The sequence below is a fragment of the Clinocottus analis genome, unplaced genomic scaffold (genome assembly GCF_023055335.1).
Source record: "Clinocottus analis isolate CAN_PGR_092001 unplaced genomic scaffold, fCliAna1.0.p SCAF_11, whole genome shotgun sequence".
NCBI classification, from domain to species: domain Eukaryota; kingdom Metazoa; phylum Chordata; class Actinopteri; order Perciformes; family Cottidae; genus Clinocottus; species Clinocottus analis.
Genome location: NW_027175832.1, coordinates 6,109,050 through 6,136,820, shown reverse-complemented (window position 1 = coordinate 6,136,820; position 27,771 = coordinate 6,109,050). Strand labels below are relative to the sequence as shown.

General features: G+C 41.4%; 1 protein-coding gene across 4 annotated transcripts; it reads right to left on the bottom strand.

Annotated features, from left to right (window-relative positions):
* Nucleotides 1–7: 7 nt before the first annotated feature.
* Nucleotides 8–26,860, bottom strand: zfyve9a (zinc finger, FYVE domain containing 9a). Of its 4 annotated transcripts, none has more exons than XR_011079929.1 (20): nucleotides 26,679–26,860; nucleotides 19,172–19,278; nucleotides 18,934–19,041; nucleotides 16,333–17,786; nucleotides 14,405–14,504; nucleotides 13,405–13,581; nucleotides 13,072–13,235; nucleotides 12,277–12,406; nucleotides 11,765–11,887; nucleotides 11,086–11,241; nucleotides 9,909–10,133; nucleotides 8,309–8,391; nucleotides 8,002–8,106; nucleotides 6,695–6,845; nucleotides 6,389–6,469; nucleotides 5,291–5,453; nucleotides 3,967–4,072; nucleotides 3,342–3,518; nucleotides 2,596–3,103; nucleotides 8–2,058 (listed from the first exon to the last, which is right to left on the bottom strand). XR_011079929.1 is itself a non-coding variant. In XM_068599389.1 (20 exons), exons 4-20 carry the CDS (start codon nucleotides 19,001–19,003, stop codon nucleotides 2,942–2,944), a joined length of 3,627 nt encoding a protein of 1,208 aa, XP_068455490.1. In that variant the 5' UTR covers nucleotides 19,004–19,041; nucleotides 19,172–19,278; nucleotides 25,530–25,724; nucleotides 26,088–26,182; the 3' UTR covers nucleotides 8–2,941. The 4 variants fall into 4 exon arrangements, 3 of the variants coding, with proteins under 3 accessions (XP_068455490.1, XP_068455482.1, XP_068455501.1); XM_068599389.1 differs by lacking the exon at nucleotides 26,679–26,860 and adding exons at nucleotides 25,530–25,724; nucleotides 26,088–26,182 and having other exon boundaries at nucleotides 8–3,103; XM_068599381.1 differs by having other exon boundaries at nucleotides 8–3,103.
* Between the last annotated feature and the right edge of the window lie 911 nt (nucleotides 26,861–27,771).

Sequence of the window (27,771 nt, the reverse complement as noted above, 5' to 3'; positions counted from 1 at the left end):
GCACTCATTTAAATTTTCTACAAGTTTTTATTTTACATATACTACATTTTTCATGAAGACCATTTTCTTGACATTTGTAGCGTAAAAGAAAAGGACAGGGTTTTTGGCTTTTCAAACTTTGACTGTTTATTAAAAAAGGAAAAATATATATTTTAACAAAACCTAGGCAACTGAATGAGTGGATTTCTTTTGGGTTTCATCCACACAAAAAAACAACTAGAAGGTATAACTGTTAAAATGCAAAGTTGATTTGCTCTTATTGATTCAAGCTTGTTTGCATGCAGTGTTATAGGTTTGGATCAGAACTACTAAATACATAAAAATAAAATAAATGCTACTTTTATAGTCAAACAAATTGCACCTTTTTCTTTTGGATTCAGGACATATTGCACACATCAGTTAATGCCAAAATAAAAATGTAACAGAAAACAGGAAGTCAGAAAAATAAATCCTCATCTTTTCATTAATGCTAATTTATAAAAACAGAACTGCCGGTGGCGGCTGATGAACGTCACACAGTGAAGACACAGTGATTGAGATACACCAACTCTGGTATGATCACAGTAACAAACCCAGAACTGGTGACCTTTTGACCTCAGTCAGTCTTTACTGAACATTGTTTTAAATCGGCTTCACTGACAATACGTTGCTACAGTGGCTAAAATACTTCTAATTGAGTAACGAGTACAGAACAGCTACGGGTCTAATTGAGAAGCGTTGGCTCGTCTGCAGATTTCCTTGTGATTGTCTGATTTTCAATTGCGATGACGAATTTGATTTTTTTACCGATAAAAACGCTTCAAACCTCTTGAACTGCGTCAACAGTATTTTTTTTTTTTAAGCCCCTTCTGATTTTACATTAGCATGATTAAAGATGGAGACATTGCCATAATCAATAATGATTACTGTACAGAGCATTTTGACATGACAGGGTGGTTTTTGGTGATTAGTCTAGCCAGAAACAAAACACACATTTTGCAGATTTGAACAGAAACGGGAGGAATACATTCTTATAATTCTTTTTTCCCCAGGTCCATGTTGCTGAATCAGAGCGCAGTCCAGAGCAGAGAGAGAGTGGCTGCAGAGATCGGTTTACAGGTGCACTAAAGTCGGGGCCTTTTCAATCTGCAGGGTTCCTATGCAGGTCTGAAAAGTCCAGAGCAGGATGTTCATGATTTCAGGGCTTTGGAGGGACGATAACGTTGCAGGAAATGTGAGATGAAATACATTCAGCTTCAGGTCAATCAAAGTCTTGTTTCTGCAGGAACCCCAGATCTATACAAACACTTCACGTTTCTCTAGAAGAAAAACAAAACTTGGTCTTCCAGGACACGGCGGCAACCCCGACGCTCGCTTTCACTCTCCTGTTAATGGCTTAGAATCCAGTGCACTGCTTCTGCAATTTAATACAGTTCTTATTTCTATATATATATTTATATATATTCTTTACATCGTCAACAGTTATTCTCTTTGAAATAACTGGAGTGGCTTTTCCAACAAGAGTTGATTGATGAGATTTAAAAACTGATTTCCCTCTTCAGCTTTATGCTCAGATCAAGTTTATCAATAAAGCATTGGAACCTTTTTTTTTTTTTTTTAGGTCAGCTGTCTCCTGCAGGACAAAAAGGCTTTTTGTAATGTTATTTCACAGAGCGTCAGTCAGAAGTCCAAGACAGTGACTTCCGTAACACTGTCTTTATCTGGGATTTATGGAGGCTACAGATGCGGAGTTAGGATGGAGAAGTTACTACGCCTACAAAAATATGTACAGCAGGAAATGGATTCATCCTCAAACTCAAGCATCTGCTGATTAATGAGTAAAGCTAAATGTTCCTTTTTCGCTTGATGAGTCGCTGCTGCAGGCACTGAGCACCGTGGTGCAAAAAAACAAAACAAACAACCCTACATGACCTCACGCACCTTCCAACTCCCCATCTGATGATTTCCCTTTTAAAGCCACTTCAGGAGGAAAAAGGTCCAGCGGCGGATACGAGTTCCTCTTGTTTAAGAGCATCCGTGCTACACAGAGGTCAGAGGTCAGCGCTTCAGGACCCCCAGCTGCAACAGTGGCATTGGAGTAACGGGTGAGCTACACACAACGCCTATGAAAAGTATTCATTCCCCCTGGAAGATGTATCGTCCTACAACATTGAATCAAAGTAGAAGATTTTTTTTTTTTTTACACTCAAAATATTAAATACGTGATTGATTAACTATTCACCTCCAGCTTTGGCAGACTTGGACAGTTTCATTCGTTGTACAAAGCCGCTTAGTTTCGACTATCTAATAGAACTCATTTGCTCTGCATTTTTAGCACAAAATAATAATACATTAAAAAAACATCTGATTGGGAAACCATGTGAAACCGGTATTTTATTAATACAAAACAGTCAGAATTAAATCTCTACGCACTGACGATGTGCTCACTTTTTCCCCCACGGAGTTACTGTGGTGTGAAATGATTTAGGTCTATCCCAAAGTGCAAACTTGTTTTAATTCATTAGACTTTGTAGAGATCAGTAGAGAGGCGTTTTTTTCCCCCCACACCAAATCTATTTTGATTCAACGTTGCACCGATAGTAAAACATGAAATACCTTCCAGGGGGCCATTTCTTTTTATAGGCACTGTAACGCCACACTGGGGTTCAACAGTATGATCGCTGGTGTTCAAATCCTGCTCGGAGCACCTCGAATGAACACCAGAAGTACCCATCAGGTGAGGTTCGGGTACACAGGACACGCAGACGATCCCGCTCGGAGCGTCCTCAGGCCCCAGGCAGCCTCTGGAGCACAGCAGATGGCGGTTGGATGCATAGGTTTGACTTGAGGGATGCTACCCCGCCTGGCACGCCGACGTTCCTTCCAGGCTTGAAGTGCAAACGGTTGAAGGGAGATGATGTCATAAAGTAAATGGTGTTGGGAGGCGGAGCTGCAACGACTCCTAGGAGATGATCTCCAGGATGTAGAAGACCAGCTCCATGACCACCGGGCCCTCGCTCAGCTGACACGCCCCGCCGTGGATGACGGGGATCAGAGCGCTGTCCAGGTCGCTCAGGTACTGAGGCAGAAGAGGCTGGCCGTTACTTCCTGCCAGGTAGCCCACCTGTAACAACGAGGACGCAAAGAATACCGTATTTCAGATGCTCTCAGAGCAACAGTCTCTCTTCATTGTGCGCTTGCTTAAATATAGAAATAGTTCCTCACAGAGAAACAACCTCATGACACGTTAGATATTCATAATTCCACCAAAGATTGCTGCTCTTGGATATTGCCCCTCTAGTTTCCTTCAATCTAAATAAACCAGACGATAAATGCCAGTGTGATAACTGAAAGGTCCCAACCTGGTCAGAGTCCAGAGTGACCCTCAGTCCCAGCTTGGCCATGCCGTCCTCCTTCAGCAGCTTCAGGTGCGGACAAAGCGCCACGCAGAAAGCTCTCGCCACGTTCTCCGTCAGCCGACTGTGGTCGGCCGGGTCGCTCAGGCCGTTGGGTTGATCTTCACTCTGGAGGAAAAACACCTGAGAAACAGAAACGGAAACATATTTTCAGTGTTTTTCAAAACAAACACAGACCAACAGCACGCGATGGGGTCAAGAAAACTAGACATCCGTCTCAGATCCGTGTGTTTGATTATTTTTAGTAATTATCAAGTAGAGTGGAAGAAATAAATTAAACGTCCTTGTGGTGTCAACTGGGATGAGTTTATTTAGATAAAAAAAAATGTAATTGTTTTTTTGTTTGTTTGTTTTTACAGATAACAGCGAAATAAACCAGATTCACGCTGCAGTAGACCCTACTTTTATGTCATGTATTAATAGTTCAATAAACTAGACTTAACTTTAAACCTAAATTGCTGGTGAATAAAACATCACAGTATTAAACATTTTTTCCTCTGAGATTTCTGTGGCAGCTTGATGTTCTTACTGATTCCCAGTGAAATGATGAGTTTGAGTGTCAGCTGTGTACCTCTGTCCAGCGGATGACTTTGCCGTTGGCTTTGAACTCCGAGCCATGGAAGATCTTGACACTGATGATGGACTCCATCGACTTCCCATCAATGGGACTAATGACGCTAAATAACCACAAGACACAAAACAAGAGTGTTGCAGCTTATGACATTGTCATAAAGAAGACATGAACATGTCAGCATCGTCCATCTAAAACGCCCCCTGACGTAACTCCGCCCTCTTGTTTCTCTTGTTTTGTGGATAGTCAGGGAGCTCTCTCTGAAACCTCTGGACTCGACAAGTCAAGCACATAATGTAGAAGTAAGACAACGAATGCAGGCAGTTTGTCGCCATCATGATCTGATGGCAGCAGACTAGAAACGTTTTCACATGGACTTCCCAGTTACTGGGATAATCTTTCAAACAGCCATCAGTGATTTTCACTATTCACACATGCGCTACATTCAGGAACAGTCTCATCTCGCACCTTTTCACACATGCTACGACTGTCCAGCAGAAAGCTGTAATGAAACACTTTCTGGCAAACGGGATGAAACTCAAGAGAAGTAGATGGGCCAAAGCCAGATGAGCATGGACACAATGCAAGACATCTCTTCTTCACTTTTTAGGAACACGGCAGGCGAGGACACGTTTTTGTCCGATGCCAATGTGTATTTGTACTTATTAATTAAACAAATTAAAAAGCATTGGTGTACGTGCTGAACTGTAAACACATCACAGATTCAAATACATCAGTGGAGTCTCGAGATTGGTTCACATTCATCATTCCCAGACGTATTACTCCGTCTCGAGGTGGGAAATTGGCGGAACAGATGTCTGATCGTGTGAATTGAAGTTTAAAACAGCTGCTGTGCAGATAATATTCTGCCAATGAAGGGATAAAGTATCTGCTGAAAGGCCTCAATTATATCCAATAGTCAAAAGTCACATTTAATTCGCAGATATTATCAAAAACTGCTGTAAAATTGATTGCGTTGGTCTCCATCTCAAAGCCACGTCAAACCACATCATTCCACCTGGCTACGATTTTCCTCCAGAGGGCTTCCCCGAGCATGCATAATGACTTTTATAGCAAAGTAGTAAAAGCAGCGGTTGGGAGGCTATCAGTTCAATCGCCCGTGACATAAAAGCATCGCTTTCATCTCCCTCTCCTTGTCTGTTCACCAGGTCTCAGAATCAGGTTCATTGCAAAGTGTGAAAGTGAAACCTGAATCGGCACAAGCGCGCCGGATCGGCCCCGGGCTTTATTTTGAGTCAATTTCAACTTGATCACAAACCGATCGAGACGAAACGAGGCTCACCAAAACGCCATCTTTGCTTACCCCTTGTTGAAGTCGTGGTCGTCCTCCGTCCACTGCACGTGGACGAGCTCCTGGTTCTCCTCTTGGTCAGCTTTACCGCACGTGATGGTGAAGTCCTTCATGTCCCTCAGGGCTTGACGTAGAGAGTCCATGGTCTCCGCTGTGATCTGGATCATCACACCGTCTGATGGAGGAGAGAAGAAATGATGCATTCATTTGATTCGTGCTGAAACAAATAGGCCATTCATCTTTTCAGCCGATTGACAGAACATTACTCAATTTTGATAAACAATTAATCGTTATAAAATAAATGGAAAATGTGAGTATGATAATGCTATCAAGGTTGGGGACAACTTCACAGAAAGCTTGTTAATGGTTGGAGGTGTGCAGCGGGACAGTAGGCGCATCAACAGGGAAGAGAAAAAACACAATCTCAGTAGAAATGATGAGTGATATTCCACGTTGTTTGACCAAAACCAGGAACCAGAAGGCCTCTGCTGCAAATGTTTCCTCTTTTTTTTAACCCCTCCCAGATCCATTATTGGCAAGACCAAAAAACTTGACAGAAGCATATCACTGGAGAACCCCTTTGTCTGGTTTCATTCACTGGTTTCGGCTTTTCACTGTGAAGATTTGCTGTAAGTTGAATATATCTTTGACTATATAGTTGAATATCTTTGTGTACTGTATCCTTGAGCTTCAGGAAACTGTGAGGGGCTTAAATCAAAGAATTTTATGGACAACACACATAACCAGTAGGATAACCAATCATCATGTAGCAGATTGCAGCGGGAAATATGATGTTTTGAGGTGTATTTAATATCGAGCAAATACATGTGCAGTGCTGCAAATTAGAACAATTGAATACATTATTGGCATAAAACTATCTTATTAGTTTGCAATATTTGTTGTGCAAAATAAGTATAAAAATAACTGAATAGAAATATCTTTGACAGTTGGTAAGTTTATTTCTTCATATCTCAAACTCCCTATTTGCAACTCTAACCATTCATTTGTGGCAACATGGGCCTTATTCTTTGTGAAAGAGCTTCATACAAATATTCCAAACCAATATTTCAGCATTTTTACAGCCAAGATTTCTTTTGTCACATTTCTCACCTTCCACAATGCTGGTTTTGGCTAAGAAGCCCGACGACGCTTTCAAAGCACCACTGAACACAAAGAAGCAGGCTCCAGTAACTGTGGAAAAAATACAAAGAGAAAAAAATATCACAACACAAAGATCTAAACAAATGAACAATGAATTGAGGTCAAATGACTTTCAGGCCATCAGACTGGACCGGAGATGTAACAGAAGGAAGACTTTCAGTCGAACTGAGCGCGCCGAGCGGTTTAATGGACATGAAAAGCAGACTGGGTGAGAAATAACAGGAAGTGTGATGAAATATGTTTCTGTGTCAGCACCTTTGCGAGGCTGGTGATGGATGCTGATGGCCTGCGTTTGGTAGTTCCCGTCATCGTTCTGGACACACACTAGGTGGGAGTCGGCCCGGTCGTTGAAACACGCCCCCATGGCCAGCACGTGTTCGTTGGACTTGTTCATTGCCTTCATCAGCTGCAAGGACAAATAATATCCATGTCTAATTAAGATGCCCGTTGGGTGTGTGAGCTGAGGAAAATGGGCTTAATATAGGCTGCCTGGTTAAGCCTTATTGCAGTGGGCTTGTGGGTAAAGTCATCGAGTTAAATTGGCTGGCGTAGAGATGACAGATTGTTAAGCAAGACATTGACATGTCGGGTGAGTATCAATAGCGGGAAGATCCCACATAATAACGGCTAAATCCCCGGCCTCTGCGTCTCTCTGAAGCCATCCTTTGCAAATCAGAAATAAAACTGAAAATCTGGAGCGCTTTAACCACTTGCTGTGCTAAAGGCTCGCCTGCAAGCTGTTGAGAAACGGTCTCCACTTCACATTATTGGGTTCCCATCTGTTACCGCATCGGCAGCCAAACGCTACAACCAGCACCCCTTTCTCCACCGCGGCATTCTTTCTCAGCCAAATGGTGCTTTACGCGTATCACTTCTTCTGGTCGAACATTCATCCACACCTTCGAGGCAGTGGCATTATAACAAGTCGGCAGCCCACGCCTAACGTTCAGCTGCAGGGCCCCTGGAGAGTTTGTCACACATCACCTACGCAGAATGAACATGTGTGTGTGTGTGTTGATGATCAGGGAGCTTAATAGGAGCCTCCTCCACTGATGTCATTAGTGTGGTGGAGGGTTTCATTTTTTATGAGAAGAATTATCTTTGACTTCAGGGAAGCGAATAAAAAGCTCAAATGAACACATGGGACACATGGAAAGAGAGTAGAGCTGTTTGGACTGTCGAGGCTCCTTTGATGTTTCCTGTTGACCTTCACCTTCCCCCTGCATCTCTTATATAGTTGCACCATATTTGTAAATGTCTTATATTTATCCAGATTTGGTTGTATTTTTTTGTCTTTTTGATGTATATACAGTACAAATACACACATACATACATACATACACACACACTAACACTTTTTTAATAATGTATATGTGATTTTATCTTAAATTCAAAAGCTAAGTAATGAGTAAATCCATTCTGTTTTTGAAGAATCAAGGTACCTACCATTTGCATACCATTTGGACATTATACTAAGTAAATTCATATCATGAATACAATTAGAACATTTATGGAAAGAACAAGTTTAACTGGTATGTGATGACCAGATGCAAGACACTCACCTCATTGTAACGATTACTGGGGATCTTAATGCTCGTTCTTTTTACCTCCATGTCCACAACCAGACCTTTCACCACCGGTAGCGTGTACTGGTAGTTACGGAAGTCCTAAGACAAGCACGGAAGAGAGGATGAGGACAGAAAAACTGTATTTTATTTCATGTCTGTGAAGGACACTTGGTGACATGAGTGACATCCTTACATACACACAGACTGCTCTACATTTGGTCAAATGTGTTTGAGGCTAATATGCATAAATCAGAGCTCTTTGACCTTGAATATAAACAATGACAGAAACAAAGGAACTCACTGCGAGCAGATTCATGATTGTGTGACCGGTCTCTCCAAAGAGGGGCTTTCTGAAGCGAACACTGAACAGAGGACACGGATAAACTGCAAAACAAAATGTTTTAGCTGTTTATAAATCCACAAAAGAATGTTTTTATTTCTATTAACATGTTGTTAACTTTGATTTCTGATGTCAAGGCTACTTATGCGTCTCATTCAGTTCCTCAGCAACATGATGCTGGTTGGGAAATCATTTTAACATTTTGGGTTGAGCTTTGGTGTGAAAAAGTTACAGAAATGTGGTCACAGAAAGGGATGTTTTGATTTACTTTATCTTAACAGTTAGAATTATGAATCCATTTCATCAGTTTATGTTTGTGTAGGGGTTTCCAGTTTTTTTTAAAATGTTTTTATTATTAACTGCACAACTTGTGTTTTCTATCCTGTACACTAATGAATGCAAATTCTCTCACACACACACACACACACACACACACACACACACACACACACACACACACACACACACACACACACACACACACACACACACACACACACACACACACACACACACACACACACACACACACACACACACACTTTTTTTCCTCCAGCAACCAAAGCTCCTTAAATTACTATTTTTAGCCTTATCTCAGCAAACAGCTAGAAATAATATCTCACCATCTCATTAGCAATTAAAAAAAAAATCTCAACCACAATCTGCAGTTCAGCGGGGGTCTGTACGCTGACGAGCAACCCGGACTCCTGCTGGTCATTGCTTTAGGTAAGAGGTACCGGCGTAGAGAGCTACACGGTTTGTGTGGTGGATTCATTTCATGGTAATGGTTGCATTTTGTGTTTAAGAGCCTCAACTGTATGTGGCTTTGTTAATGTATTCTATCCAGGCTCACTAGAAGCAGGCAAGAGGCTTAGCGGAGCCAGGCGGCGCTCCGTGCTAGCAGGTCTGGCTTTGAGGGAAGGGGATTTGGTGGAGATAAAACTTCTCACAAGACTTCTTGGTCTATGTGAAAAGCTGTGAGACATGTAGAGCAGGTTGGTTTGACATCTGCAGGCTTCATCCTGACAATTGACATACTAAGCTCTCTCGATCAGGCTGCATCTTAATATTTTACTCTCCTTTTCACCAAATTTAACTTTGTGATGTTTGGTTCCAACATGATACAGAAACATAAAATATATCTTAATCATTTTGCTGGTTGCATTATACCAGTGTAATATTACACAACCAGACAACAAGCTGAACCATTTCTCTCACAGACTTTTTAAAGTGTGTGACCGTAGAGCAATACTTAGATTGCCCACATCAGAAATGCGAGAAAAAAAATTTGTCTGCTCATGAAAATCATGCGATATGATGAAAAGCTTCAGAACAACTACCAAATGGACCGTGAGGTGTAACCGTCTCGTAATCTGCCATTTCCAAGGTCAATAATTCATTTTGAATTGTGTTATTGTATCTTCTTTATGGATAATGAAATTGAATGTTAACTTAAACTTGCATGTCAACACTTTGAAATAACATTCAATAATTGAATTATACTTAATCCCCCATCACTATTAGGATACAGTTGTGAGCCCCACAGGACATCTGCACTCACATCGGTACTCTGCGCCCAGCCGCAGCATGAGGCGGATGGGGAAGACCTTGGCCCAAGGCGTTTCCCACTTCTGGATCAGAATGCCGAAGAGGTAAGGTGGGTTGGGCAGCAGCAGGTCCTGCAGCGATTGGAAGGAGGGGCTTATGTAGAGGAAACCACCGTGCTCCTTACTGCCCAGGAAGCTCTGCGTGAAGAATGAGTGACTCAGGTGGCTCAGCACGTTGCCTTTAGGAGACGAGGAAGAAGGGGATAAAGGTTAGTGATAAAGGAGATTTGAGGAGGAGGAGGGGTTGGTGAAATAATAGAGGGGAAAGCACAGCCAAATGGAGGGGTAGAGGGGGAGATAGACAGACAGAGTGTGCAAAAAGGACAACAGTATCATCATCTGAAAAGGGCGGATAATATGAAAGGCAGTGGCTTTAGTGCTTACCTGGGATTACTGTATAGATAAATGCTATTGCTTAGTCGGTTTTAAGTTCTACAACAATGAATAAAATGGTATCTTGCCTGCTCGCCCTGTAGCCTCATATTACCAGAAGGGCTTCATGTTACTAATTATCTGCAAGAGGAGCCGCTTGCTTTAGATGCCACATAACGCAATAATGACATGACAAAGCTCAGTGGCTGGGACTTGCTAAAACCAGCACTTCTCCCCAAGACCTGACAGACAGAGAGTTAATCAGAAATGACTCGCACAATATGCCTCCCTTCCTCCAGCCTTAAACTGCCCCAGTGTGACTATGAAAAAAGGAAACAGCCTGAGGGATGCGAACCATCAAAGTCACCCGATATTAGCCGATTTTGCGCCAAAGCATACGGAGTTAAAAACGCACGATAAGCGTTGGTGAGGTGTCAAGCCTGGAGGGGGTCGAACTGACATCAGGATGCTAATGTCTGCATCACTTTTCAAGAAAAAGGCCGAGACTTCAGCAGCAGTGGACAATAATCTTGTTTCCAAATAGAGGACAACAAGATGCACCTATCGTCTCTATAGAACAAAAAAGTAGAGCATTTTTATCTTACATTATTCTACATTACTTCAGGGTTAGCTCTTTTTTTACCTGATAGGTAGACTCACCTGTTGACAGAACTACTAATAAGCTGCCATAAGGCACTAACGATGGAGGTGGACTAACCACATTGTGCCTCCTGGTGGAGCTGTAGGGTGTGTTCTTACCACTGAGGGCCTCCTGGTAGAGTTGCACAAAGTGGGTGAAGATGTCTTTCGGGATGGTCTTCTCGTCCGGTAGACACTGGAGCAGAATGACCACCTCTGCCTGGCCGACTGCGTGCATGCCCTTAGTCGTCACGTACCAACACTTCCTGTTTACATCTGTGGGTTAAAAAAAAACAACAGAAGATTAGTATGTCACATCAGACCTCTACAGAGGATAGTTACCAAGTTACATCAGAGCCATAAACATTTTGTATGACTCATGATGTCAAATTTTACATTTGTCTTATGTCTGAATAAACAGTTTAACATAAATGCCAAGACGGCAAAAACTATTACTATTTCAGACCCGGCAACTTCATTCTAACGCTTCCAACACAAGTGTGAATTGAATGCAGTCAGATTAACATTAAGGGCATAAAGTGTATAACATTGCATCAATAAAAACTGAGAAAGATTTTTTTTTAAATGTAATTGAGAAAACTCATGTTCAGTCTTTCTTTAGGTTTTCCCCCTTACAAGCGTATACATCTTAAAATGTTCATACTTGCTAAGTGCATGGATGAATAAATGAAACCAACCAGCAAAGCCCTTTACACACAGCATGATGCCAATAGGAATTAACAGCGCCAACTCTCCAAAAAGTTCTTTACGTTTTTCCATGCATTATTAAAATACTCACAGTTGACAAGCTTGACCATAGCGAGCAGGTTAGCATTGAGCACAAAGACCAGGGGGTCTGGACTTTCCTCCTCCAGCTGCTGCATAAGGATGATTTCCGACGGCCTCTCCTCCACTGCATAGTCTGCAGGTGGGGTTGAGCACAAGAAGGAGAGGATAGTGAAGGGAGGAGTCGAGATAAAGTTAGTTAAACCGACAGGAAGAGCTGAGGATGAGAGGGGAGCGGAGATGTCGGAGTGAGGATGATAAAGAAGTCACATGTGAGGTAAGAGAAGGTAATGGTGATCAACCCTAGATGACAGAGAGGCCCTCAAAATTCTTCTTTTCAATCATCACTGCATTCCCATGAACAATTCTCTCTCTCGTGCTCTCCTCCTCCTCGCCTCCCCCCATGGCAATGAGTGGTCGAAACATGAGCCATGAAACAGTGCACATGTAAAACACACTTCACAAGCACAAACACAAACACAGCAGCTGAGAAGGCAGCAGAATGGTGAGGATGAGGGCAAGCACCTGTGATGTGGCCTCCCGTACCTCCTTTGACTCCGGTGGAGATGAGAATGGGAGGGAGCCCGTCCTCTGGGATCAGACTGAGGGAGCTGCCCACGGGGCTGCCCACCGGGGCAACAGGGGTATGGGCTGCCTGGGGTGGAGAGGAGGGGCGGGTTGTAGGGTGAGATGTAGGGCATAACATTTAGTTTGAATTTTTTTGTTAGAAATATTTTGTTAGAAATGTGTCATCACCAAGATCAAAAGAAGAATATTTTATGTCACTTCCTGCAATTGGGTTGGATGTTGAGCTCAATGCAATGAAAGTGCATTAAAGTCTATTTGGTTGTTTTGGTCCGTATCAGAGCCGAAATGAACCGCACCAGAGTTAGATTAAAACAGACTAAATTTGGCTTGTGAAAACTCATTATACAATTGATAACTGTTTAAAAAATATATATATATATGTATGAATGGTTCACCACTATGCCCCTGTTACAAGTGAACTATAGAAGTCACAATTCCAATGATTGTACAAGCAGCACAACCACTGAAACAACTTTCTTTTCTGTTATTTGTTGCGAGACAAACTTAAACGCATTTCTTTTAAGCATTCCAGTCGACTGGGATTTTTAATTCTAATTAAGCAAACAAGGAATGTTTCCTTGAAACTCACTGCAGTCTGTGACCCAGCCAGCAAACCCCCAAGAAACCCACAGAAAGAGTTCTTTGTGGCTTCAGAGTAGCTAATATAACCATATAACAAGCTCTCGTAATAGCATTAGATGTGGGTGAATGTTTTTTTCGTACTGAGCCTACCTCTGAGGAATCAGAAGTGGAGGATTTGTTTGAATATGTGGAGATAGCCAGTGACTGTGACGGGGTTGAGCCGGCATTTGAGAGTTTGGGGGACTCTGCTGTGTCTCCGTTGGGTAGCAACCCATCAGCAAACCACACCCTCCTCTGCTCCCGGGTCAGGGACACTAAAGGTGAGAGAACCACAGTGAAACACCATAAGGTTATGTAAATGAAAACTGTATGTGAACCATTAACTGGACTAGCACTGGTTAAAAAGTAGTGAGGACAGAATGACACTGTAAAAAGGTGAAGTTAATAACGCTACGAGCATTTCTATTCTCGTAAAGGTCGTACCCTCGTTGCCAGCCGGTTTCAGGACTCCCACGGGCACCATGACGGTAGGAGGAGGGGAGCTGAGCACCCCAGAGGCCTGGGCCTGCTGCAGGGGGGGAACAGTGGAGCAGTACTCTGCTGGGTTGTTGGGGTTCGGACTCTGGTTGCTTCCAGCGGCCGGCGTCTCCCATGATTGAGCTGACAGAAAACACCATCAGGAAAAATACATTTTGTTTAGTCTAAAAACTACAAATTGGTGAAAACCTCTTTCTAGCAATATTAAATCCAACATGTGACACCTGTTTAGGTGTCACATGTTCAGGATGGGTGACTGTGTTTTTTATAAAACAAAACCAAAAAAGCCAAATCTATAAACAGAAATATATTAGTAATAGAAGTATCAATTAACTACAAATATATACAAATAAAAATAAATCACAAGTATATTGCTTTTAAAGCAAATCTTGGTGAAAATAAACATTATCTCTTAAGACTAATACTTTATTCTTCAGCAAACAATTGTAGGTTTCATGGTATGACAAGCACAGGTGTATCTCATTTCATTAACGAGGGCTCTGTTCCCGTGTGGCTCAGTAAACTATTCAAGCTAATTAATGTCATGAATTACACATGTGCTTTTTCTGCCATTCCACAAAATGTCTGCTGTGAAAAAGATCCATTTAGTAGCTTTTCCCCTTTGCCATAATACATACAGTATTACACGTGTATGTTATAATCATAACACTGATGCACTTTTCTGTTGAAAAGATTGCATTTCTGTCAAGAGAGAGCGCTGAACAACCAGGAAGTCATCCTGCAGTTTAGCTTTACTACAGTTCAAATCAATCTAAAATGAACCTTTCCAGTATCATTTTTAAACTCAGGGAGCAAAAAAGTACTGATTTGTAGACCATTATTTAAACCCCTTTCTTGCTCTCCATCACATCATGAATGATGAAAGTCTTAATTTAAATTGAACAGCATCTTCAAATGCTAAATTTCTACTTTCAATGATTCTCACCACTGGTTAGAGTAGAATGACAGGTGACACAGACGCGAGCTTCTTTCCTGTCCATGTACATGAGCCGGCACTTCAGGCTGCAGCACGTCGCACAGAACACCTGAAACACACAGCCAAAGAAATACATTTGTACCACATTCCTACAAAAGGATAAGCACAAAGATTTCCGACAAATGATTTTACTTAACTTGGAAAATGGGTTTTTCAAAAAGGTGAAGAATTGAAAATCAGTTGGGATGTACTGTAAGTGTGCTGCAAATGTACCATTTTATGGCTATTGATTTCCTGTACTCTGCCGGGGCTTCAATGAGCTGCAGCTGTGCGCAGGGCACTTTTCATTTATTGCACCTCATTACACATCATTATCCAGTAACATTCAGATCCTAACAGCACCACCATAAACTGGTTTGTGGATCTACCAGTCTAGTGGTGGGTGCACTGAGGACCCCGCTGCGTCTATCGTTTGCGGCCCACGGTAGAGGTGTCAGTATTACCGCAGTGCCAGCTCCTCCCTGCTCAAGTATCAGAGAGTAGGTTTGTTTACCACCATGGGAAATTAGGTGGCAGTGCGGAGATATTCCAGTGCAGTGTCAGGGACCACATCTTCACTTTAAAGCACTGTGGGGGACCCCGCAATGCATGCGTGGGTGGCCAAAATCCTTGAGAGCTACCTGCACAACCACTGAGTTTATCTGCAAGGAAAAAACTTCTTTTTTAAAAAAAAAAAAGGAACTCATCTATTAAAGTACGTCATTTAGTTTACCTCCTCACAAAAGCTCTTCTAATAATATTCCTTGTTCGGAATATGCCCATCATGCACTTTAAGTTGAAATTAATTTATCATGTTTTTCTCCTTGCATGCCTTATTGTCTTTTGTTAAGATGCACTTATTTATCTTGTTTGCAGTTGGGATATTTTATTTATGTATAGTTTATTTTAAGAGTCACTGCAAAAAGATGACTGCCTGATTGTCAAACATTACAGATTGCTGATTCAAGGTAAGTGTGAATAATAGATTAAACAATTAATTGATGAAAGATTGAGTCAATGCAAAATTAAACCATATACGTCTCAATTAATTTGCTATAGTTTTAGTTTGTCAAATTAAATGGTATACGTTGATTGGACAAAACAAGTGATTGCAAGACCACCTTTTTGGTTTTACTTTCTTTTTTAAGTCACTGACATTTTATAGACCAAACTATAAAGTAGAAAATAGGATGAAGATTAATGATTTTTAAATTGATCATTAGTTGCAGCCCATTGTGTCCATAAACATGTTTTTGATAAAGATCTACAAGGCCTTGCGATAAGAAATAAGAAACCCAGGACATTTTGGCATCAGCTAAATTCCTACAATAAAAAGGGAATAGATAAAAAAACATAATATTTTGCTACAACATAATCTTTTTCTTTTTTTTTAATGTTTTGCTGTCTCCTCAACCTACCTTGAAAGGCCAACGTCGTTTAGTAATTCCCAGAATGCCCTTTGACAAAAACCCCAGGAGAGGTGTGAACATTTTGGAGAAACAGCTGGAGAAAGCAATAATGATAACAGCAAGCAAGCTGTTTGGCATGGACCTTATTCTTAATACACTTAATATCTCATGGATGCACTGCATTCTGTTATTTTAACCATTACAAACTACTGTAAGGTTAGGAAATGTATACATTTTTGTCTGAAGGATTTCTTGATGACTGTATAAAATGTGCAAAATGGAGTCTATCATTCTGAGGGGGCCTTTACCTTTTCATTTGATGCTTCAGATACAAGTTCATTTTTGTAAGTGTAGCTGCTCTTGAGTGACAGCACATTATCTAATTATTAAGGAATTCTAAATACACAACACGGAGCAGAATTGGCCTAAAAATGCCAGGTTGTTATATTCTTTGTTGCGAGATGTTAAAAGTAAAAACACTCCACTGACCTTGCCGCAAGCCCTGCAGTGGTGCCTCCTCTTGGTGAAAGTGAACTTGACATCACATTTCATACAGACAGGAGCCTGGGAGTCAGGCACCCATACAGGGGCGACTTCCCCCAAAGACCTGATGGGTTTCCTGCACAGCGTGCCCTGTTGGCCTGCTTGGAGGTCATTGTCTGGGCTCTCCGAGGGCATCGGGGGTGGAGAGTGTACAACACCGTCCCCGTTCACACCGACTGCACTCTGATCAGTCCCATTGGGCGTAGTTTCAGAGGGTGTGCTTCTCCGACACTGGTTCTCCTGGTTTTTGTTCCTGCTGATGGCGGCTGGGCCAAGCTGATTTTGGACCTGGCCCAACAGCGGCTGTGGGATTTGGAGCTTGAGGCTGACCGGCTGCTTTGGTCGTGCCCCTCCGTACGGCACGCTGACCGGCTGCAGACGATTGTTGTGGAGTTTTGGCTGGATGCTACCTGACCCCACTGCTCCTACGTCACTGTTCTCTTGCTTGCTTTCTTCCATTTCTTTTTCCTCGGTGACAGAGTCCTCTTTCGAGGGAACGGGAGAGGGAGAAAAACTCTCCTCCTCCTCCTGTTCTGTCTCATTAAGTTTGGAATGGTTACTGCTCTCCTTCTCCAAACCATTGGAAATGCTTGATATCTTGAGGAGCTGGTCCATCTGTTCACCTGGACCGCATCTCCTTTCCATCGCCTCCACTCCGACACTGTCAGAAGGTGATACACCATTCACTTCCACCTCACAACCTACCTGAACGTCTCTCCCCCTATTCAAGAGGATTTTTACCTGCTCCTCTTTTAAGTTTGCAGTTTGTTTTTCTCTACAATTGTCCTGTAGAACAGCAGCACTGGCCCCTTCTGTGAAACTTTCCCCATTTGGTGTTGTTGGTTGCACATTTGGATGAATTTTCAGAGACAAAGTTTCATCCTGATGTCCTAATGTAACCTCAAAGGTAAAGTGAGTGTGATTGACGGCAGCGCCGCCTCCTCCTGCTAAGGCAACTCTCTCCTCCTGACGAGGTTTAGCCTCCTGGTCAGAAGCACCAGGTAGGTTGTCCGGAGGAGAATGGGTCTCCTTGCTGAGTCCATCCAGTTGTGGGCTGGCAGGGCAGCCATTCTCCACAGCAGTACAGGCCCTCACAGGGGGCGGCGAGATGTCATCTGTGCCCACCAGTTTGCCGATGTTGGGCTGGAGTAGAGGTGGGCTGTGGATGTCTGCCGGCCTCTCCTCCACCCAGGATGGAGGTTCGGGACTGGGATATCTTTTCGGGTCGCTCCCCGGGGAGTCACTCGACAAGGAGTCCGGGAGAGTTTTGAAGGGCAGCGGACTTTCCTGCGGACTGAGGTCTGCGTGGGTCAGGGCAGGGTTCAGAGAGAGCAGGTGGGCTGGCGGGGCCAGAATCTGAGTCCACTTCGCATCGGAGAGAATGGGATTGTCTATCTCATCTGGCAGAGAAAGAAGAGAAGAAAACAGACCATTATTTCCTATCTCATTTAACCTTATTTGAACTTACCATCGACTTTATGCGAGGAGTAGAAGTGGGGCCAGTTCTTGATAAATTGTTGGCTTTGCAGAACTTTGCACAGAATTTGATCAATCTCTTGCATAAATCACCTTTGACCCTAATTTTGGAAAGCATGCTGGTTTGTCACATTGAAGGAAAAAAAAAACCTCCAATAAAATGCTAAAGAAAACTAATACGAAAGATCCACACTCCAAGGTAATCGAAACAGTTAAAAATGGAACAAAGAAACCAGGGGACAAATTAAGAAATGAGGTTGGCATGGAATAGGAAATTAGTGTGTAGATGCACTGGGAAATTTTGAGAAAGTGGGCCAAACGACTTGGTCACCCCTGGGAGCCATCAGTCAACCTGACACATGAATGCTGTGTAATACAAGTGGAAATTCTTATCATATTTTTTCAAAGGACTTTCTCACACCGTAATGTCAGCTACTGTATAGTGCTCTCCTCTCTCCACTGGAATTTATGCTAAGCTGTTTTAGTGTGTGTTGAACCAGGTTCAAGCACACACACATTCACTCACACAGAGTTAATCTGCCAAGCTGGGTCTCTGGCAGAGGACACACAGATAATCACTCACAGCCAAAATACACACCGAGCTCACAGTACCATCAAAATATGCTGTGTGTGGAAGACTGGTATTTTTCTGGGGTCATCATCAAACATAAATCAAGAAAAAAAATCTGTCTTTCTTTGATAATAGGCAGACTGTTTGTACTGGAGAGCTCAGAGTCTGCAGATACACAGCTCAGTATTGTGCGTTTACTTTACGACCATAAATATATTCCGTGAAAGCACTCTGCGAAAGAAACAAAAAAAAACACAATTTCTTTACTTATTGTGAGCATTAAGTGTGAAGATGAAAAAAAAGACTTGTCTTGCACCAATTACACAGTTTCACACAAGCCCAAGGGAAATTGATAATCCAATTAGTCAGATTCCCTCTCTGCACACCCTCAATCACCAACTGTAACCTGACCACAACTTCTATGAAATATCAGTCCCACAGATAAGCCTTGTCCAAGTACAATGATTCTCCAAATCCTTTTTTTTTAAAAATTGTCTCACCTTCGTTCTGCTCAAACTCGTCCAGCACCTTATCCAGGTTAAAGGCCTCGGCCTGGAAGTAATTCTCCATGGGTCAGGAAGCTCCACCCTGCCCCCGGCCGCGTGAACCTAGTCCCACAAAGAGTGTGTCATTAAAACCTAGTCCGTTCACATTCCCATACTGTATGCAAATGGCCTGTATCATGCCTCAATTTAATATAATTTAAGTGGAAACATCCCCTTTAACTCTTGTCCTCACCTGCACAGAGGTCCTCCCCAGTAGTCCCAGGTGGTGTTTTTTTTTGTCAGCAGGTTTCCCTCACCGGCCAAACTTCACCCAGTCTGGCAAGCGCCCAGCGCCCACACCTTAAACATGAAGGGAAACACCCATCAGGAAAGGAGCTGCTTCTCAACCTCAAAGCATGCTGCTAGTTACAATAAAGGGTGACATAATAAGGGAGTATGGTTACAGCAATTCCTACAAAAAAAAAAACAACAACTTATAAGCAAAAATGAAAAACATGTACTAATTTACAGCTTCACAAATGTTTTGGATTATACACTTTTTCTTTGTCATTTGATAGTGAATTATCAAAAACCTTTGAGGCTGCTGGTTTGATGAAACAAACCAATTTAAGGTTTCACCTTGAGCTCAGCAAAATTATGGGCATTTTTTCTATATTTTATACACAAAATAATTTACTGAATTCATCGATGATAAATATAATTTTTAGTTGCAGTCCTATTTTCAACCATATAATCCTTGTTTGTTGAAAAATCCTCACAGCAGACAGCGTGATGGAAGGAGACAATGACGTTGAGCTGATGATGAATTAAAACAAAATCTTGTGCTTCGTTTCATATTACAGTACATCTCGCTTTATGTGTACTGCACATGATCATACGTAGCGAACAATGACCCATCCACGCTCGACAAGGAAATCAGAGTCATGAATGGAAAACAGCTGAAGCCTGAATAATTGTAGATAACCTGCCCAATCTGTCCTTGCTGATGAGGACCTTGGAAAAAGGGTGTGTTGCGCGTGTGCATCTGTGTGTGTTGCGTGTGCGTGTGTGTGTTGCGCATGCGTGTGTGTTTCTGCAAATGAGTAACAACCAGGCTGAACTACAGGGTCATTCTCATAAGGAGAAGCGCGACCAGGGATTACACTAGAGACCAGATATTCCGCAGAGCGAAGGCTTCGGAGAAAGGAGCAGAGTCAACACATTTTCCGCTTAGTTTAAGGTGCCAGCATGGACACGACGTCAGCACAAAACAGTGAAGGCCCAGGACAGGAGGCTACATATGTAGTGTACTGCAGGTCAAACCGTTCCTGTCACACCGGGGACGAGGCTGAAGGAAACATTGATCAGAGCCAAATGCTGTATATCCAAAATAATTGCACCACCTACAAAAAGGTTGCTTTCAATTAAGAATATTGACAAAATAAATCATACATTAGTGAATTAAATAAAGCAACAGTGCTTTAATTAGAGCATGTTACAACCCTTCAGGCAAGCAGTCCAGATGGAGTATGAGGACTCAGATTAGGCACAATAACTCAGGCGCGACGTCACCGCTCAAATACAAATGTAATAAATATTTCATGATCATTTTTTGTACTCTACTGCACGATACACTGATTTCCCCTCAATTCAGTGAGTGAAACATTTATATACATGTAAGAAATTCCAACAGAAGATTAAAATGATGATCTTACTTCAGATTGGAAAAATATATTATTATTTTTCTACTACGTGCAATTCAACACACATTGATTGGTCCAGCTTCTGGTCTCTCAACTCTTAGTTGCAATTCCATACCGATTTGATGAATTAAGTTAATAAATAAAAATGGATTCGCTCAGGTAAACCAAATAATTTTGCATTTGTGGGAAATCTGACATTTAACAATGCTAATTCGCTCAACACAATGACAATTTCACTAATACACACTTGGTGTAATTTGGACTTTAAGTACTAGGTGGTACTATACACACACACTACTTGTTGGTACTAGGTGGCACTATACACACACACAAAACACTAATTGTTGGTAGTAGGTGGTAATATATATATATATAGGTGCCGATTCCTTTGAAAATACAAAGCTATTTATTGCTTGTTTACAGAAGCAGCCATACAAAACCCTTGCTAATTAAAATTGTTTTGTGGCCTTTATGCATTTATCACGAGAAAACAGAAAACGAGGAGACGGAAATGGGAAAACACATGCGGGTCCCGACAGGGACTCAATCCGGGGACGTTGCAATCCTTGCATCCACCATATGGGTTTACCACCAGGGTGACCCACAAAATTAACATTAACATTTAATTTCATCAGAATCTACCTGAACAAACACACACACACACGCACACACGCCTCCATGAGGACAGAAGCCCATCCCTGATTAAGATTTAATTACTCTGCAAAGGCAGCATTGAATAATGCATATTTAGTCAAAGTGCGTGAAGGAGTTGTATTTTTAGACATGTAAATTTGGGAAGATGCTTTAAAGGAGACATACGTGCATGAGAGAGTGCGTCAGTCAACTATTACATGTGGTGTGACCTGAAGTAAAGCAAAAACAGAACGAATGTGTAGGATAGTAGAACTCACTTGACGTTTTTTATAATTAACCTTTAAAACTATTTTAAAGACTGAACTAATGACAAACTAATGTCCAACACAATTTAATAGAGTGCATGATATTTTCATAACGTTGCTTGTGAATTGAACAAAGAGCCAAACTATTGACATTTAAATATTATACAACATTGTGAAACGAGCAGTTCTTTACATTGGTGGAGCTGCAGTACAAGGTTTATTATGTTTAGCCATGCTAGTGGCACAGCTCCAGGGATCCGGTCGATCCACTTTGGTCCAGACTGAAATATCTCATCTACAACTGGATAGATTGCCATGAAATTCAGTACATACAATATCATCTAACATCCCCCTCAGAATCATTTTGTCACAACTTTAGGGATCCTCTGAATTTCATCTAGCGCAATCATCAGGTCAAAATATGTGTCCAATGCAGCTGTCATTTGTGATCATTGCTAATTAGTAAATTATTAGGCAAACACACTAAACTAAGATAATGAACATATTATAGCCTCATACTATCGGCGTGTTAGCGTTTAGCTCAAAGCGGCGCTGTGCAAAATACAGCTTCAAAGAGGCTTTGCATGGCTGTGGCCTCTTAGTCTTGTACAAATTCAACCAGTAATAATTAAAACTGGGATACGTTTTGCTTAACTTATTTAACCAAAGCTCATTTGCGAAATCCCTCTTTTTACACGGCTACAAAAATGCTTTCTTTAAAAAAAAATTTAAAAAAATCTGACTCCACATCAATATTAATTACGATTATTCTGCTGATGAAGCAATTGTTTGGTCTTTGACATTTTTTGTACACTTTCATGACATCTCAGTCACAGGTTCCCAGAGTACAAGGACATCAAATTACTTGTTTTGTCTGACCAACAGCCCAAAACTCAAAAGGTATTAGATTTTAAATGGTATAAAATAGAGAAATGTCCTCAGCAGCTGGAGCCAGTTTGGTGTTTGATTTGAAGTCACTGCATGGATAATGAATTATGAAAGGTGGATCACCTCATTTTCTCCATCCTAATGTGTCAAAATAATGAGCAAAAAAATATATGAAAAAGGGAAAAACAAAACTAAGCATGTTTTGTAAACTGGTGTAAAACGTATAACTCACATAATATTCACTGACAAGACCAGACTATTTTTAAAACAAGCAAACTGCAGTTGGTCCCTTGACAGTAAAGCCCTGCCTCCAGTGTAAGCCAGACATGCTAATAATGAAATGGCCTAACAGACCACTAACACGATAAACCATGCCTGACTGGACATCCTGGCATGGTTGCCAAATTAAATAAGACAAGGGCATAAACAGCAAGAAAGCTCGGACAAACTAGAACGTTACAGCAGTTCATTAAGTCCTTGCTGTCAGAACAAGACTGTTTCCGGATGTTGTTTCCTGTGAGGGAGCTGCACTCACTTCCTCACACATCAGGTGGAGTTACCTTACAAATAACCATTGACGTTTTGGTTAGGTTATCTGTGTGTGTGTGTGTGTGTGTGTGTGTGTGTGTGTGTGTGTGTGTGTGTGTGTGTGTGTGCCTTTAGAGTTCATAATCATCATACCTTGACTGCTGGTTGTTGTAGTTATTTTTTTTAAAGGTTGAAAAGAGGATGAGCTAGTAGATTATTAAAACAGGATGAGCTAGTAGATTATTATATTATTGATACAGAAAGCAACTGCATTTTGGATTTGGTTTATTTGAATAACACTTTCTTACTTTAAGTTGGTATATTTTGGAGAATTTGTTTTGACGTTTTCTTGGTTCATTTGATTGCCAATCGTTATTTTTGGGGATCCACTTCCTGCAAGAGGATGGCATTTTCAGTTCATAAATGCAACGTGTTCTTCCATGTTATTGTGGTAGAACCTTTGCACAGCATATATTTTGGTAGGCAAAAAAAATAATCATCATCGAAGCAAAACAGCATTTATTGATTATGTCAAATATACTTATCGCAAGGTTAGGAATGAACTTTCGTGCTCAAAACATAGGACTTAATTTTACAAAAACAATATCTGAGCTCACAATTCAGATAACTGTCAACATCCTGGTAATTAGTATCATGGGAAAATATATCTTATTATAAGTTAATGTATTGTGTGCTTAAACATATTGAAGTATATGTTCCAGTGAGTGATGAGAAGAAGGCTTTCAACTGGATTAATCGTGACAAGCTGTGTATTAAACCATGATGAACTGTACGATGCAGCCCTGACGCATAATCTTTGGAGGCCTACTATTGTTTGATTTAGTGCATCGAGGTATAGAGAGCTACAGGGTGACGTAGGTTTGTTGGCCATCCCCGGAAGTGAAGCCATTGGAAAAGCCATTGGAATTTTTCCGTTGGATTTTTGACTGCTAAAGAAATTAAACTCTTTGGAAAACAAACCTTTATGACACTTGCATGTTTTGTTTAGAAAGATAATCTTTAAAAATGAACAGCACTTTTATTATTTTTGGGGCATGAATGCAATCAGCAAAAGAAAAAAATGCTAATATTAAGCAACAAACAAAATTCACCCAAATATGTAACAACGAGGCTGTACAAGTCGACTAGTCCATGTGATGCCATTCGTAGTCTTATTAAGCAAATTGTTGGCAACCTGCTTTTTTTAAGACATGTAAAAACTTAAAATTCACAAGGTGTACTGACATTTTATCGCAAAAAAAACATATTGACTTCGAAAAAACTAATTTCTAGGTTTTAGGACTCAGTCTATTTGGAGACTTCAATGTGCCGCATATTTTACAACACTTGTTGTAAACCAGCTAAGTGAAGCTTTGACTTTTTGTGTCATCATTGGAAACACAAGGCACATTTTTTGCTCAGAATTGTTTCGATTATAAGTCAATGCTTAGGACTAGTCAATAAGTTGTATTCTTATGGGCTCACAAACGTCACAGAGTGGAAATTTTATGGAAGGAGCAATATGTTATTTTTCTTTTATTGTAGATAGCTAAATAGATAATTTACTAATAAACACCAGAACTGTTCGGGCAAAAAGCCCAAATATTCTCTGGTTCCAGCGTCTCAATAGTAAGGATTGCTTTTCTTTGTCATATGCAACAGTACTACCGTTTACAACTACTACTTTCTGATAATTGATAGCGATAATCTCTGTAAATAGCTCAAGAACACTGACTACTTCTTCTACTTTTCTTCTTTCCCCCCTCACAATCCTGGGAAGTTTGCAGTACCTGGAGTGAAAGGTCACATCCTGATAAACAGTGTTTTTAGATCCATACCCGACACAGACACATGCTCCCCGTCTACTCAGGGTGAACACAGGAAACCTCAAATGATCACTTCCTCTCTTTAAGAATGGACTGACATCACTTTCTAACAACAAGATCGCATGACTGACTGACACATTATTACGTAATGCTTAAAACTCCAACTGGGAGGACACTGGGAGTTGTCCTACATTCTCCTATAAGACCATTTGTCATTATATTCACTAAGCGCTGGTTTAGATCTAAGAAATTACAGGAAAACACATTAAAAAAAGAAAAAACATGCCACAGGTTTGCACCCTCTAAAATGTCACTCCTCAATAATTAAAGAAGAAAAGATAATTTCTTCAACGAGAGGTTGAAATGGTAACTCTACAGAGATTTGAAGAAGGCAAAAATAAAGAGAGTGGCTGTCCTCCTGTTTCAAAGAGCTGCTCTGCTTCACAGCAAGTGTCAAAAGCTATTATCATCTCTTTTTTTCTCTCCCTTATGTTTTGATCTACATTTAATAACTACAAGACAGGGGAAAAAAATGCAAGAGGAGACAGGCTGTTGGCTGCCATCAGGGGGAGACTGGTAATACTTTCAGAAAGCGTACAGTAACCTACATCTAGGACGTCTCTGCACACATGAGAGCTGGTCTTTGCACGGGGAGCCTGTTGGCTCAGTCTACTCAATCAACCCCCCTGAGTTTCATCCCTGATTGAGGATGTAGTGAGATAAAGATACAAAAAATGAAGTGTCGTGTGTGTGTGTGTGTGTTTTACCTCCAGCTTGGACAGTCAGTCAAGGCTGAAGCGCTGCCAAGAAAAGGATGGGACTCATAAAGTATTAGCCTTTCCAGATGTCCAGATGTCATCTGATCCTGCTTTTTTTGTATTCCTCACTGGTGATTACTATTCAAGGTGGCACTGGGATGGGCCCCATTTGGTATTTGTATATTCACCTCCAGAGCTTGACAACTAGAGGCCACGAAATTAGACGATGGGGTAAATGCAAAAGAGATGGGTCCAACACACCAACTTTCAAGAGCCAGATAAATGGCCATCAGCTTAAATGATGCAACCATAAAGTGTCACTGTGGCTACTGCCCACAGGCCAAACACAGCCCCAGATGGTTCATATTAGTCACAGGTACACGGGGTAACCCCACGGGAAACTACTCTGTGGTATTGAACGTGGGAGGTTATTTCCGAACAGCTACACAAATCACAACAGCACAGGTTTTGTTAATAACTTCATAGTTAGTTGTATTAGCTGGGCCGCTAGCTGAATTCAACGTCCACACCGAAAGGCCACAAGGAAGTTTCCCAAACAGTTCTCACCAAGCAGACTGAACGAAATGGTCAAATATTATTTTTGTAAACACGTAGGAACCGAATACCGCCGCTGCAAGGCAGCAGGACGCTCGAGTAGCCGGGAATGGCTCCAGCGGTTCAGCGGGTAGTCGTGCGTCGAGCGACGGCAGCGACTTGCTGCTCTGACGGCCACTCGCAACGGCAGCGGACTCAGCGGGCTTCGCGGCCAACGGCTACTTTTTAACGGTCATTTGACACGCATTCCTCCTCCGGTTTGCTGCTCAGCCCGTTCCTCACAGTCACTGGGAGTGCATCACCCTCCTCCTCCGCCGCCACTGCCGCCGCACCGCTCGCGTTTTTTAGTGAACGTTCTGCTCCCGGTTCGCAAAGGCGCCGCGTTAACGTGTTGTGTAACTGAACGTAAAATAGTGTTACCGTCACGCCACCTTTTCCTCGGCGCGCCTCGCCGTTTCGTGACGCGGGCTAAACGGACCGTGAAACACATTCCGCACCGACTTCGGCTGAGTTGATGAAACACTTGCCGCTGCAATGGCGGGGTGTAACGTTCGGGCACCAACAGACATGTGAAATGTCACGAAAACAGATTCAGTTACTCACCGGATGAATCCTCATCTTTACGTGCAGTCCCGCGGAACCCCTCTGTCAGTATCCGTCATACTTAATCTCCTTTGAGGGCTATTTTCGAGTATCCTCGTGAAGAACCTCCGCTGCTGAACTCAAAAAGCACAAGTCGGAAAGTACAGCCTGTAGTCGACCGTAGTTGTGCGACAACACTCGAGGATCCCTCCCCCAAGGTTTAATATTGGGAAAAATAAGGAGAACCGACAAGACAAACAGAATGGAGATATACTACTTCCGGTTAAATATTGCAAAATAAAAGTCCTATTTGTAAATGTGTGGCTACATTAAAAGCATTTAAGAGTTGGAAGACGTATTCAGGTATTTAATAAAGTAAAAATAAATACTACAATTAAAATATTATATTATTATATGAATAAACTGTGTTGAAGTAAAAGCCTTGTGTGTAAATATATTTCTCAGCATATTAATATTGATGTATATATGTTAATCTGGTGGTAATCTAAGTGTAGATGTGCATGGTTAATACAACATGTTTATGATAATGTCCATTATGTCCTATAAAACGTCCACCTTCATTGTGTTGAATGATGTTTGTGCATAGCTGCTGTGTCTCCTGTGTTTGCCAGTAAGGGAGACATCTTGTGCCGATACTACTTACTCATTTTAAGGAGAACATTTAAAACATTTTTTTAAACGTCATTAGAGCACTCTTATGTGTCTTAAAACATGTCTAGAAAAGTACACAAGTATTATAAAATAAATGTACCGCAGGCAAAGTAAGTACACAAATGACGCAGCAGTTAGTACCTGTGTGTTATTATATGTATTTAATTAGAATTTTTACTTCTTTTTTTTTCTTTTTTTTTTACTTTTTACTGATGCATCAATGTGTAAACCGGTGGAAGCACGAGAAAGTACCTAGACTATCACTCTCAAACATAAAGCAACAAGTAGTAACAAGATACTTCAAAATAGTAGTCATTGCAATAATTCCATCACCAGCATTTAAAGGCTTAATTCGAATACATATCATCCCGATAATAAAAAACTGATTACTACCTGTCCTTTAGTTTTACACGCCTGATCTAAAAAAAAATCTTGAAAAAGT

Bases quoted from the DNA above. Each gene is read 5' to 3' on its own strand.
- zfyve9a (XM_068599381.1), bottom strand. From the start codon at position 19,003: ATGGAGAATTACTTCCAGGCCGAGGCCTTTAACCTGGATAAGGTGCTG. The intron at 10,134-11,085 runs GTAAGAACACAC...CGTCTCCTAAAG, and splicing joins CTACCAGGAGGCCCTCAGTG to GCAACGTGCTGAGCCACCTG. The intron at 6,470-6,694 runs GTGCTGACACAG...TTTTTTCCACAG, and splicing joins CCATCACCAGCCTCGCAAAG to TTACTGGAGCCTGCTTCTTT.